We start from the raw sequence: 12,453 nt of genomic DNA, 5'->3' as shown, positions 1-12,453 counted from the left end.
CAAATGACTGTCACAAATTGCATTAACACATTTTTAAATTAAAAAGCACGAGTGTACTTTGAATGTGTCAAGAGGACAAAATAGTACGCCAGAAATAAATGTGATTTACTTGAGGTTTTTTTTTTTTTTTTTTTTTTGGGGGGGGGGGGGGGGGGGGGTGTTACGTCTTCCTCCAAATACGCCTTCCTTCATAATCTTCAATAAACGCTTGCTTTCCCCTTGCAACTCAGAGTACAATGACATAATAAGGTTTTTCAGAACCCCCCCAAGAAAACAAAAAGCATGCAGGTGGTATTATGGTGCCACCTGCTGTTGTTTCCCCGGCAGCACAGCAACGTGTTACCGGTACAGGGACCTGATGAGTTTGCTCAGTGGTTGGGGCGACTGGCTTAACCTCTGCTTCACTGATTATCTCGCTCCTTCTGCCTCAGGAGCAAGAAATGATAGGACATATATCTGATATGCGCAGTTCATCAAGGCGCAAAACAGAAACTAAAGGCCAGTTTGCTCTATTATTATTTCAGACTATAATACATATAAATATTTAGCCAAACAAATCAAAGTCAAATGAGGCAGTATTCACCGATAATGAACAGGTGCGTATGAATTGGTCCAAAGGAAAAAACGAAAACGCGACTGTGCAAGAGGACATAATAATAGACTGCACAAACCAAAATAAAAAATGGTCACTGTACAAGAGACGTGAAGAAGGGAGTGCAGGCGGGATGAAGCGGTTGGAGACGAGGGTCAGGGGTGATTTGTGACAGCAGTATAGCACCAAGAGTGAAGGGAAGATTTACAAGATGGTAGTGAGACCTGCTATGATGTATGGTTTGGAGATGGCGGGACTAACAAAAAGACAGGAGGCGGAAATTAAGATGTTAAAAGTTTCATTGGGAATGTCCAATTTTTATTTTTTTTTAAATCAGAATACGGATATATTGAATAAAAGATGTTGAAGACGCAGCTACCAGCAGGAGGAAAAGAGGAAGATCTTAGAGAAGACATGTAGAACATGCAGTGGGTTGGTGTGACGGGGGATGCCGATATTCTGCTGTGGAGTTCCTAAAAGCGAGCAAAAAAGAAGAAATGCATCTCAGGCAAAAACAAGTTATGGTGGTGTGGGATGATAGTATGCTGCCACCTGCTGTTCATTGAGACTACAACGCATGAGGTAAAAAACCCTGTCGTGATTTTTTTTGTAGTCCCGACGTACAATAAGAGGGTAAACAGACTCACTCATCGAGAACTAAATGAGTTTTAATTCAACTTTAATGTATTTTAAATTATCACGAGATTTGAAAAAGTGCCCCAAACCGTATTGTATCCCCAAAGAACTTTAAAACTGTTCTAACGATTTTAAAAATAGCCTCTTTTTTTTAGCCTAAATATATAACTAAATATATAAGTTATATATAGTTTAGCCTAAATATATAAGTTTATTTTCAAAAAAATTAAATAACCGTTTATCTCATTTGTTTATCTCATTTGTCCTAGAGAGAAAGTCAGCTACTCTCTCGAAACAGGTGACTGGGGCGTGAACGTTACGTTTCTGTCGCAGGCAAATGACGTCACTAAGAAGGCACGGTGGTGTTTTCAAGTAGCACGAGGATTTTAACTCCACTCTTCGAGGAAGTTCGGTAAGTGGCGTATAAACATCTTACAGCCGTACACTTACGAACTGTTATACCAACATAAATAACGTCAAATAAGTATAGTTTCGCTTAGTTTCATCGTCGTTATGTGTACTATAACACAGGCTAACATGTGAGGCACTCAGCTAACTAGCTGGTAACCGCACTGCATTTCAGTTTGCCTGAAATATTATTACATGTCGTTAAAGACCGTAATACATAGTATTATTATTATTATTATTATTATATTTCTGATGGTGTTCTTCTTGGCTGTTTGTCTTAACTCTTTTCTATGCACTGCTGTATGTGTATCAGATATTTACAATGTCTCCCTCTCACGTTGTCTGTTTGCTGTCCTTCCGTGTAAATGCAACACACTGATAATAAATTTTAGTCTTTAAGCTTTACAGCTTTACTTCTTTGGAAATTCCTATAACGTTACCACAGGTCACAGACTAGTGCACTCCTAGTGCCAGTCCCGAGCCCAGCTAAATGGAAGCGTTTTTATGTTCCTGAGCAAGATCTTTGTTTTTTCCCTGGCTGGTCTCAGACGTGCTAGTTTGTGCCCATGTACACAAGATAAAGATTTTACATACTTACAGCATGAAAAGTTCCATATTTCCACCAGAGACCCAGATAATGGGTTGGTTAAAGTGATTCCGGCATCTGACTTTGATACCTCCTGGATGCCTCCTAGGCGAGATGTTTTGGACATGGGGGAGACCCAGGACTCACTGGGGAAGCTGTAGCTGTCACCTGGCTTGGGAGGGACTAGGTGTTCCCCTAGAATGAGCTGGAAGAGGTGGCTTGGGCTTCTCTGCTTAGATTGCCACCCCCGTGACTCAAACCCAGATAAGCTGTATATCCAGAAGTGCAGGCAATAAAAAGGATGAGGTTGGAGCGACTGGGTAATGTAGTGGTTAGCTCTGTAGCCTCACAGCATAAAGCTGGTTCCCCTCTCCTTAGCATGTGCCTGCAGGTTTACTTCAGGTATTCTGGCTGCCTCCCAGAGTCTGAATATATGAAGAGATGGTTTGAGCAGGTGATACAAATGCTGAAATGCTACTGTGGGGGCCCTATGTGGGGGTTACTATGCTCAAGTCGATACCACCGCATATAATATAATAACACATATAATATCAGCAAAGGCCTTTAGCTACAAATATGCTTGTTTTTTTTCACCCAGCTCTTCAGCCACATTATGACTCCTTATCCACTTTGATTCCAGTTTTCACCAGACCATGAAATCTGCATGTACAGACTCAGCAGTTAAATTAGGTGAAATCATTGTCCCCAAATAAGGTTAAAAAAAAAAATGTAAATGACAAAGCAATATATTTTTCCCCCTGGAGGTTATACTTTTGCTGTTGTCTTTACCTTTTGCAGATTTCAGTTGTGCCGTGTTTATTGCTTATTACGCTTCTTGTAGAATCTGCAGTTGTGTGTGTCACCTTCACTGGGTAGGAAGAATTTGTGAATTTATGTAGTTTATAAATCAAACTCCAACATCAGCCCTCTGTGTACTGAGAGGGCTTTTTTTTTTTTTGAGCAGGTTGCACAGAAAAATGTTAATATAAAAAGTTATAACACTGTAAAACTTGACTGAATTAGTGCATTTTGACTTACAGCCTTTTCTGACATCATCTACACCTTTTTGACCACTGTTTTAAGGCCCATGGCCGTAACTGAGATTTTTGGGGTAAAAAGAGGTGCTGATAATCAGGTGGCTTTCCAGGCACGTCTAGAATCAGGAGCAATCTATGAATCTGTGAGTGTGTGATCAGCGCAGAGACTGCCAGAGAAACACAGGGAATCACTGGAGGAAGAACATGGTAGAGAAAGTAAATAATTTCCACAAACGCATCCATGCTGACTGCCGTTCTTTCCACAGGTAAAATGGCAAAGAATAAACAAAAGGGGAAAAAACAGAAGAACGTCTTTCAAGTGGCAAACAAGCACTTGAAGAACAAGACCAAAGCAAAACCCGTCACAACAACACTCAAACATGTAAGATCTCTTTCATCTCTTACTCCCGGTTTTGTTTTCTTTGGCTTATTGGGTTTTGTTTTTGTACATGTATTATGTATCCTCCCTTGTTCGTGGTGTTTGTTGCATCTGCTCTAACATGATTGCGGTATCACAGATCAATACAGTGAAAAAGGAGAAAGTGGAGAGTCTAAATCAAATCTTCACAGAAGTCCAGAGGGATGTGAAGAGCATTTCAAAGTCAGTCGCTCCTGAACCAAAGAAACAAATACAGGTAAAGGAGGAAATCATGGACTTTTAACATTCTTTTAGCTTTTTAAAACAATTTTATTGCTATCAACATATATACTTTTAAATTTCTTAGGTTGTCAGAGAGCCACCGAAGGAATCTGTAAATATCGACAATGCCGCTCAACTCTTCTCTCAGCTATAATGGTATAAAAATAAGTGATTACCACGAACAAAGATGATGGACTGAATATGCTCTCACAGCATTTTGTCATTTCTCTTCGAAATGAGGACTACAGATGAGCTGCCAAGAACCTGCTGCATTGATATGGGAGCGAAATCTCATGTGCAACTCAAGGTTTTTGCGTATTATGTGCACAAAGAAATCAATTCCAATTACAGACTTGAACACTGTCAATTGTAACGTTCTTTCAGATTATGCACCTTTGTGTATTTTATTAATATCTTTTAGACTTTGAATACACGTTATTGTCATTATTGATTCTCAGAAAATGCTTACGTTAGAGCCGATTCAAACTGTAATGTTACATATGGCACGAACAATAAGTTAAATGAAACAAAATAAAGTGTGGATATGTCAGATGACTCATCTTTTCATTAACAGATTCTCTTTAAAACTCTTTGTGTGCCTTGTAGTCATTTTTCAATAAACCTTTCAAAAGAATTCTCCCAACTACACGAATTTCATCCTACCCTCTTTGATTTTTGTTTTTCTTCGTAGTTCAAGGTTTCAACCCCCTTTGACATGTTTTGGTGTCTCATTTAGCACAAATGAAGACACAGAGGAGATCACTGTGACTTCTATTTGTGAAGATGGAAATGCTCGCCTCTGAGTTTCGGTACGAGTGGTTCTTATATAAAATGTGACCTGCCAAATTTAGTGCTCCAGTGCAAGTAAGGCGTATGTGTTTTTATTTGTTTAGAATGACCTAAAAATAAGAATATTTGTGCTTTTGCTACCCTTGAAAAACATTTTTATATCTTATATCAAATTAGATGAAAAACTGAAAAATCCAATTTGAAAGTTTTATTGTTCACACATTCATACGTTGGAAGGTGAGAGTGATATACATTATCAAAACTCGCATTCCCTATAGTCCTTTAGTTTTAATTGTCAAACTTTTAAGAAATACAGTACTGTGGAAGAATCTGGAGAATTTTCTGATTATTTCTTTATGTTTTGGTTCTAGGCAGCCAGATTTTCTTGTAACTGTTTGTAAAACGGTCTTGAGCAGTACTCCAGGGTTTCTGAACGTCTTTCAAAGTTTTTGCTTTGGAGCTTGGACCTCACCATCATTGAAGCAGTGTGGGGTCATCTTGACAGAACAGAACAAAAGGCAGCCAACATTCAAAGAATTTTGGATTGTCCTTCAAAAATCCCAAAGAACTATTCCTGAAGATTACTTCAAGAAATTACAGTAAAGCTTGCCTTAAAAGAGTTCAGGCTGTGTTGGAGAATAAAGGTTACCAAACCAAATATCAACTTTTAAGTTTGTTTGAACTACAAACTCTATTTTCCCTTATATACTGTATTCCCATGTGTGCTTGCAGGTATTTCAGTAACTTATAACTCCTACCAGTACTTGATTAAATTTATATTAGCATGACAACTTGTTGACTTCTATTGATTTGACTTTCATATGGACCAAACTATACTTATAAAAATGAAATGGTAGCATTACGTATGCTTTTGATATATTAAAACATCTCAGTGATTTCATGCGTGACCCTGAATGTGATCTCGGGTTCCAGCTGCCACTCTTCATAAGACTGAGTTTAACACCCCTGCTCTAGAGATGGCTTTTCATGTTTTGTTTGTTTTTTAATGTGTAGCTGGTGTGAAGCCAGTTATAGTGCCATTAGAATTTATAACCTAATATTACTGAGTGGAAATTATTGCTCAACTTCTGGAAACCCATAGTGGCTCTGATGCTGTGTTGGCACCAGCACCAGATATTTTTAGGTGGAAAAACATGAAATTGATTCTAGATTAGGAACTGGCAGAACATCGGTGGTAAAGAGGGTGACTGTGGGAAGCGTATCTGTAACCGGAAGGTCGCCGGTTCGATCCCTGGGCTCTCTGTCCTGGTCGTTGTGTCCTTGGGCAAGACACTTTACCCTACCGCCTACTGGTGTTGGCCAGAGGGGCCGATGGCGCGATATGGCAGCCTCGCCTCTGTCAGTCTGCCCCAGGGCAGCTGTGGCTACAACTGTAGCTTGCCTCCACCAGTGTGTGAATGTGAATGAATAATGGCATTGTAAAGCACTTTGGGTGCCTTGAAAAGCGCTATATAAATCCAATCCATTATTATTATTATTACTGGCAACCTAGGTACACACCTGGAGAGAATCAGTTAGCTGCAATTGCAATCTCATTGCTACATGCCACTAAGGCAAACACACCGGTCCGTTACTTATTTTACAAACGTTCTGCAGTGAAAGAATACAGTGATATTTTTGTCAAGTCGTATCAAGCTGGGTTTTGCTGTTTTCTGTGGACTGCATTATGTTGTTTGGCGTCTGTGCGATTTCATCAGCTAATAATGTACAAACTCTATTTGTTGGCCTCACGCCGTCATTTCTATCAGAAGGGCAGCTGAAAATGAATTATAGATTTTTTTGCCTCCACCTGCAAGCAGAGAGCCGTTATCAGTATGCTGCTGCTGCATCCCGCTGTAGCAACTTGACATCAGAGGTCACGGGTGTACGAGCACCAAGCTGATTGCTTGTCTCGGTGGCAACCTCTGACTGAGTTAGTTGGTCAATAAATCTGGGGTGAGGTAAGAGCACAAGTGAGGCTGGTAAACAAATCTGCACTTGGCTGTGTTGACATAAATAACCTGGCAGATTAGATTTTCAAGGTGAAGATGACATGATAGAAATACTGGCCTGAGCGATGGCTTTCACTGCCTATGATGAAGTTGGGTAGCTCCATAACCCTCAGCCGGTGGCAGGAGATGGCTTCCCCTCCACGAGCCTGGTTCTGCCAAAGGTTTCTTCCTATTAAAAAGGAGTTTTTTCTTCCCACTGTCACCAAGTCCTTGGCCAAAGAAGGTTGTGTGATTGTTGTTTTGTCATTGTAATATTGTAGGGGTTTTATAAAGTGCCTTGAGTGCTTTTGTGATTTGATTTAAAAAACAAAATGAATAAAATACAATTGAGTTGAATTGAATAGATAAGAGTGGAAGTATTTGGAAAAGGTTGCAATGAGATGTTTGGCCACATGGGGGCAACAGAAAGAAGCTGTAAATACTGACCTCACTTCTTGAGTTGATATGGCAAGGTTTTGAACAATGACTTGTTCTTGTTTTCACATGGAAATGACAATAACATTCACTGGTTTTAATGCTTGGTTTGGTCTCTACTGGGTAAAATATGTATTTTTAGCGACTTCAGTCTTCACTGTTTTCATAGCTAGTTGTTTGATATGATATAGCGCCTCTGATCAATACAGCTACCTCCCTAAAAGCAAGACTGGTCACAGTGAACGAAATGATAAGAATTGGCACCATGATTGACCCCTTTCATATTATGCAAATTATTTTCATCCACTTTCTATCTAGAAGTATTGATTAAGGTCAGCTTTAAAGAATTATATTTGTAAAACTGAGTATGAGCAGGAAGTCTTCTCCCTTTTTTCTTCAACTGAATTAAAGTGACAGCAAAATCTGGGGAAAGGCTTAACAAGTAGGACACAGTTGCTCTGAAATCCATTCACTTGATGCCTTTTGGGGGAAAACATTTATTCCTAATACAGAGGAAAAGGTTTTCAGGTGGAAATGATTGGCGAGGGAAGCATAGCAGATGCAGTGTTAAAGTGTTAGCCTGCAAGCAGGTGCTTCCCACTGTGATCCAGATGGCTGCACCAGAGCACAGGCAGTGGGGTTTGCACCGCTACACACCCTGGGGACAGAGATCATGGCAGCGCACACATACGTACACTCATTGGATTTTTTTTTTAAAATTTACATGCACTGGTGGGGGGTAGCTGGATCTGTGGGTGAGAGGACCAGAGCTCTGTTTGTCATGGCACAGTGTGTTGTTAGTCACGTTTAGTGCTGCTAGTCATGCAAAAAGTCCTGCAGAGTTCTGCTCTTGCTTGAAAACTTATCCCTTTGATCCAACTTTAAAACTTTAAAACCATCTATTTATGTAAGACCTCGTCTCCGTCTGTCTCGGTGAACCCTGTGAAAGACGGTGCTAATGATGGTATGTGTTAAAGTTAAAATTAAACAAGCTTTTGCTTTTCTTGAGGTACTCCTATTGTGCCATTAAAGAAAGAGCACCCGGAGACGTTTGATTGAAGCTGATTAGTCAGTTGCTTAATTGAATGTAATCAAAAGGGACGTTTTAGACAACCACCAGAGTTGGAGATGTCCACAAGATGGTGCTCTGGATGGGCTTATCATTATGCACGGTGACAAGCGGGGAAGTGGATCTGTAGGTGTGTGTGTGAGAGAGAGAGGAGAGTCGGGCACACAGAGATCGAGAAAGAGAAAAAGAGAAGTGTTGGGCTCGCTGAATGCCAATAAGAAGCTGAAGGCCTATTTGCAGTATGTCATTCCCAGCACACAGCTGGGTTTTTCACTCTGACAGGACTAGCAGCAAAAGGTTACAGCACCTGGACTTCTCCCTGTGAGAGAAATAAGAATCATCGTGTTTGTCTGTTCAAGAGAGAAACAGACTCGGTGTGTGTGTCTGTGTTCTCTGCTTGTGTTTGCCTATGCAGATTTGCTTTTCACAGCCATTTTTGGATCGCAGCGGTTGCCACAACCCAGGCATCAGTCTTCCAAAGCCACAATGGCGGATACACTTTGCTTTTAATTTCTTTCTAATTCCACTTTTAAAAAGAATAAATGTATCAAGGATGTGCTGCACATTGTAAGCTCTGATGGCCATATGAAATATGCTTTTAAAATAATTGGACTGATTCGGTCTCTTTAAAGAGAACACAGCGAGCTATTTAAAGCAAAGCAATCAACTCTGAAATATGAAACAGGGACAATTATTTTACTCGAAAGGTCAAAATACCAGTCAAATTAAAACATTAGTCACGATGAAATTATAAAAATATATATCTGACACGTCTATTAGGCCAATGTAATGAGCCACACTTTTTCTAAAATGTATATTTACCCAAGAAATTTCCATTAATGAAGAGCAGTTTGTCATTGGCTACCCTTCAGAAACTAATCCCTTTACTCGGTTGTTTGAATCTCCCTTTAATGTCTTTAATGGCATTTTGCCAGCAAGTTCGACAGCCAAGATTCACATAATGATTAAAGTTTGCTATTCAGACCAGGGCAGAGCAATGTTTCTGCTGTGTCCTCGCAGTAACTAAATATTCCCATCATGCACTCGTGCTTGCAGACTTATCTCATGTGAATCTGTATATTTTGTCTCGTTTTTCAGTGTTGAAGTCAGGGATTTGGGGCTGCTGCTGTGCCCTCAGTGTGATTTGCTGTTTGATCGAGAGTCTGTGCCTCCAAAGGAAAGATTAAACCCATGCCGCAGATACACCACTACCATCACTGACAGATATGATAAAGATAGAGCCGGTACTGTGATTTCATTCATGTTGGATCTTTCATTAATCAATAAAGAGAAGAGAAGGAAAGATACGTTTGATTAATGGACAAATGCCTTTGCCGTGTTTTAACTTGAGTATCCGACTAACATTGTTTTGGGGATGCTGAATTTAGCTTGTATTCGATTTCTGCAAGGACCGAAGAAGGCTTTGCAAAAACTTTATGGAACAGTTGTGATTTAAATTCCTCGTGTTTTCCGTATCGCCTTGGGTATATTTGAAGTCTTTATTAAAAGGATTTCTCACTATGTTAATCAAAGTATTTAAGTTTTAGCTGTGACTAGATTAATGGTCTTAATTTTCTTTTAGGAAAGTCCATTTAGCCTGCTGTTTTGTACCACCTCCTTAAAACTTAGACACACAGAAATAAATTGGCATTCTGCAGTTCCTTCTGTAGAAATATATATAAAGAACAAAGCCTTTGCATCAAGGTCAGGGAAGAAAGGGAATTTTTAACACTATACAGATCCAAGCTCACTTCCTGACAGGTCATTGCCTTTATAAAACAAGAGAAAAAGTTCATAGATGGAAGATTTACTGTTTTATGTATGCTGATGCTGATTTGGACTGGTTATATGTTAGCAATCTCTAGTTTTGATTGTTGTGCAGATTTGAAGAATAAATTTATGAAAATCATCCATCAATTTTCTTAGCTGCTTATTGATCTTAGGCTGTTAGGTTACCATGTATGGTTGATTTAGGATTAGCAATTAAGCTAATGAGCATGTATTTGGACTGTGGGGAAAATGCTGGAACAACCCACGCATGCACAGGGAAAGCATGCAAACTCTATGTAGAGAGTCTGCAGCCACCGGATTAAAACCTTCTTGATGTTCCAGTTCTAACCCTTACATCATTGAGCTAACGTCAATTAAATAATTCTTATTATTCAAATTATTATTTCTGATAGCCAATTCTGTCTGAATCTTTTCATTATATATGAAGCACATTGATGATTGTTGTACTACCTGTTCATTAACAGATAGAACAATAATCAATACAACAGAATCACTTTTGAAGACAGCCATATTTTGATTAAAAACACCTTTAGAGATCTGAGATTTGTAAACATGGTATTTTTGTTTTATATATAGGGTAGCATTGCCCTGCCAAAGGACTGTCAGTGGGATTGGTACTGGCGCCATCACTAAAATAAATTGTGACGTTCGTCACAGGTGAAACTACTTTTGAACAAATTGTTTTTGTCACTAAAGGGAAATAAATATTGGAATAACTTCTCATTTCTTTTAAGGCAAAGGAAATAGAGTTATTATGGTAAATCCTCCGTATACATCATTGTAATTGTATTTTATTATGTGTCCTGTTGTATATACTCTCAGTTGTGCTTTGTATAATTTTATGTTACCTGTTCGAATGGAAAGAAATAGTAAAAACTTATAAAGACTTGCATAAAATGTGGCCTACTTCATATTGTGAATCATATAAGACTCATATGATTTACTCATGAAAATGGCCACTTTCTCATTACATATATTGTTTTAGTAAGTATCCAAAACATACAAGTTTCATTTATATAATTTGTCAAGGGATCTTATATCTGTTTTCACTCACAGATACAAACTTTATCAGATTTTATATATCTTTTCCATATGGGTGACTTTCGCTAGAATCTGGCTATTTGCATCATATATTATAGTCTCATATCCATTAATATTGACTGGCCCTGATAAATAAACAAATAGGATTTTTTTTTTAACAAAAAGATTCATTTTATGAGAAAAGTGATGTAGCAGTGGGAGAGCATTAATTGTAATTGTTAATTGTAGCAATGACAGGGAACAAACAAGTAGCCCACTTACATGAATCTGAACTTTGAGGCAAGCAGCTGCGGCGACAACCAGTTGGAGGAATTGGTAGATGTTGAGTTACTGCTGACTGAAACGTGATGAAGTGGAAAACCAGAACTTGGCGTGTTTACAGCAGCAGTTGCCGATTATTTTATCATCTATATGCGGACAGGGTCTCACTCTGCATCCCACATTCATGTAATGGTCAGATAGTCTCATTCCAGAAGCTGCAAAGTTATTCAGTATGTGAGAATAACAGATAGATCCATTGATGGTTTAATTGCAAGCCGATACCAAACTGGAAATGAAGTGGGGGGTTTTAATAGGAAAATGCAGTACATGAATTTGTACCCTTAAGCAAAACTTCATTCAGATAAATGTTTACCTTCAGCTCTTGTTGTTTGTTTTGTGTGTGTCAAGAGTACTTTTGAACCGAAAGTTTCATTGACTTTCTGGGCAGTTTTGTTCAAATGACTTTTCCAAAATACAAACAAAGTTTGATTGTCAAAGAGCATTTAAATACACAATAAAACCCAAGGTTGTTTTTTTTTTCCAGAGAGAGGTTTAAACCCAGAAAAACATCCCAAAATTGGATCAGTACAGCTGATCCAATTTTGGCCAACATATGCAACCTTTGATTCTCAGTTGTGAGCCATTGGGGAGAATTTTGAAATGCAGAAACAAAGTTTTGCCAGAGTAAGCTTTTAAATTTTTTAAAAACTGCATAAATTACTCCTAAATTAATAAAACTCTTAAATTTGGTCTGTTCAAAGTTTGGGCATGTTCACAAAAAGCTTATAGGGTGCAAAGCCTTGGTTCTTAGCCAAGTCAACTCCATGCCACAAACTGTATCTCGATCACAACCAAATGGCAAAAACAAACAAGCCCAGGCTTCTGCAGTTCTATTTTCCATCTGCAACAAACCACCAGAGCGTCAAGCGACTGCAAGCTGTTTGGCTCGTAGGGAATGAAATAGGCTTTACACTTGAGAGAACACAGCGCACTGAGTTGCTTTTTTTTAATAGGATCCCAGGCACGTTGCTCAAGTCACCAGTGAGGTCCCACCTGCAGGTACTGTGGGCCGGTCTGTGTCTGAGGGACAGGAAAGGAAGGAGAGAGGAGTACGGCTCAGAGGAGATCTGGAAAAAGGAATGCAAGCTTTGCTTGTCAGGAGAGGGGAGAGAGCTTT

The 12,453-nt window shown here is 39.0% G+C and overlaps 1 protein-coding gene across 1 annotated transcript; it reads left to right on the top strand.

Moving 5' to 3' along the window:
• Positions 1 to 1,516: 1,516 nt before the first annotated feature.
• rbis (ribosomal biogenesis factor) lies at positions 1,517 to 11,164 on the top strand. Its single transcript, XM_085173527.1, has 4 exons — positions 1,517 to 1,640; positions 3,526 to 3,641; positions 3,778 to 3,894; positions 3,985 to 11,164. The coding sequence occupies exons 2-4, from the start codon at positions 3,531 to 3,533 to the stop codon at positions 4,051 to 4,053; spliced, it is 297 nt and encodes a 98-aa protein (XP_085029653.1). The 5' UTR covers positions 1,517 to 1,640; positions 3,526 to 3,530; the 3' UTR covers positions 4,054 to 11,164.
• The last annotated feature ends 1,289 nt before the right edge of the window (positions 11,165 to 12,453 follow it).

This window comes from Neolamprologus multifasciatus, chromosome 9 (genome assembly GCF_963576455.1).
Source record: "Neolamprologus multifasciatus chromosome 9, fNeoMul1.2, whole genome shotgun sequence".
Taxonomy (NCBI): Eukaryota; Metazoa; Chordata; class Actinopteri; order Cichliformes; family Cichlidae; genus Neolamprologus; species Neolamprologus multifasciatus.
This window is presented reverse-complemented; position numbering and strand designations above follow the sequence as displayed.

Excerpts from the sequence above, each read along its gene's own strand:
- rbis (XM_085173527.1), top strand. The coding sequence starts at position 3,531 with ATGGCAAAGAATAAACAAAAGGGGAAAAAACAGAAGAACGTCTTTCAA. Across the intron at positions 3,642-3,777 it reads TCACAACAACACTCAAACAT|ATCAATACAGTGAAAAAGGA; the intron begins GTAAGATCTCTT and ends GCGGTATCACAG. Across the intron at positions 3,895-3,984 it reads AACCAAAGAAACAAATACAG|GTTGTCAGAGAGCCACCGAA; the intron begins GTAAAGGAGGAA and ends TAAATTTCTTAG.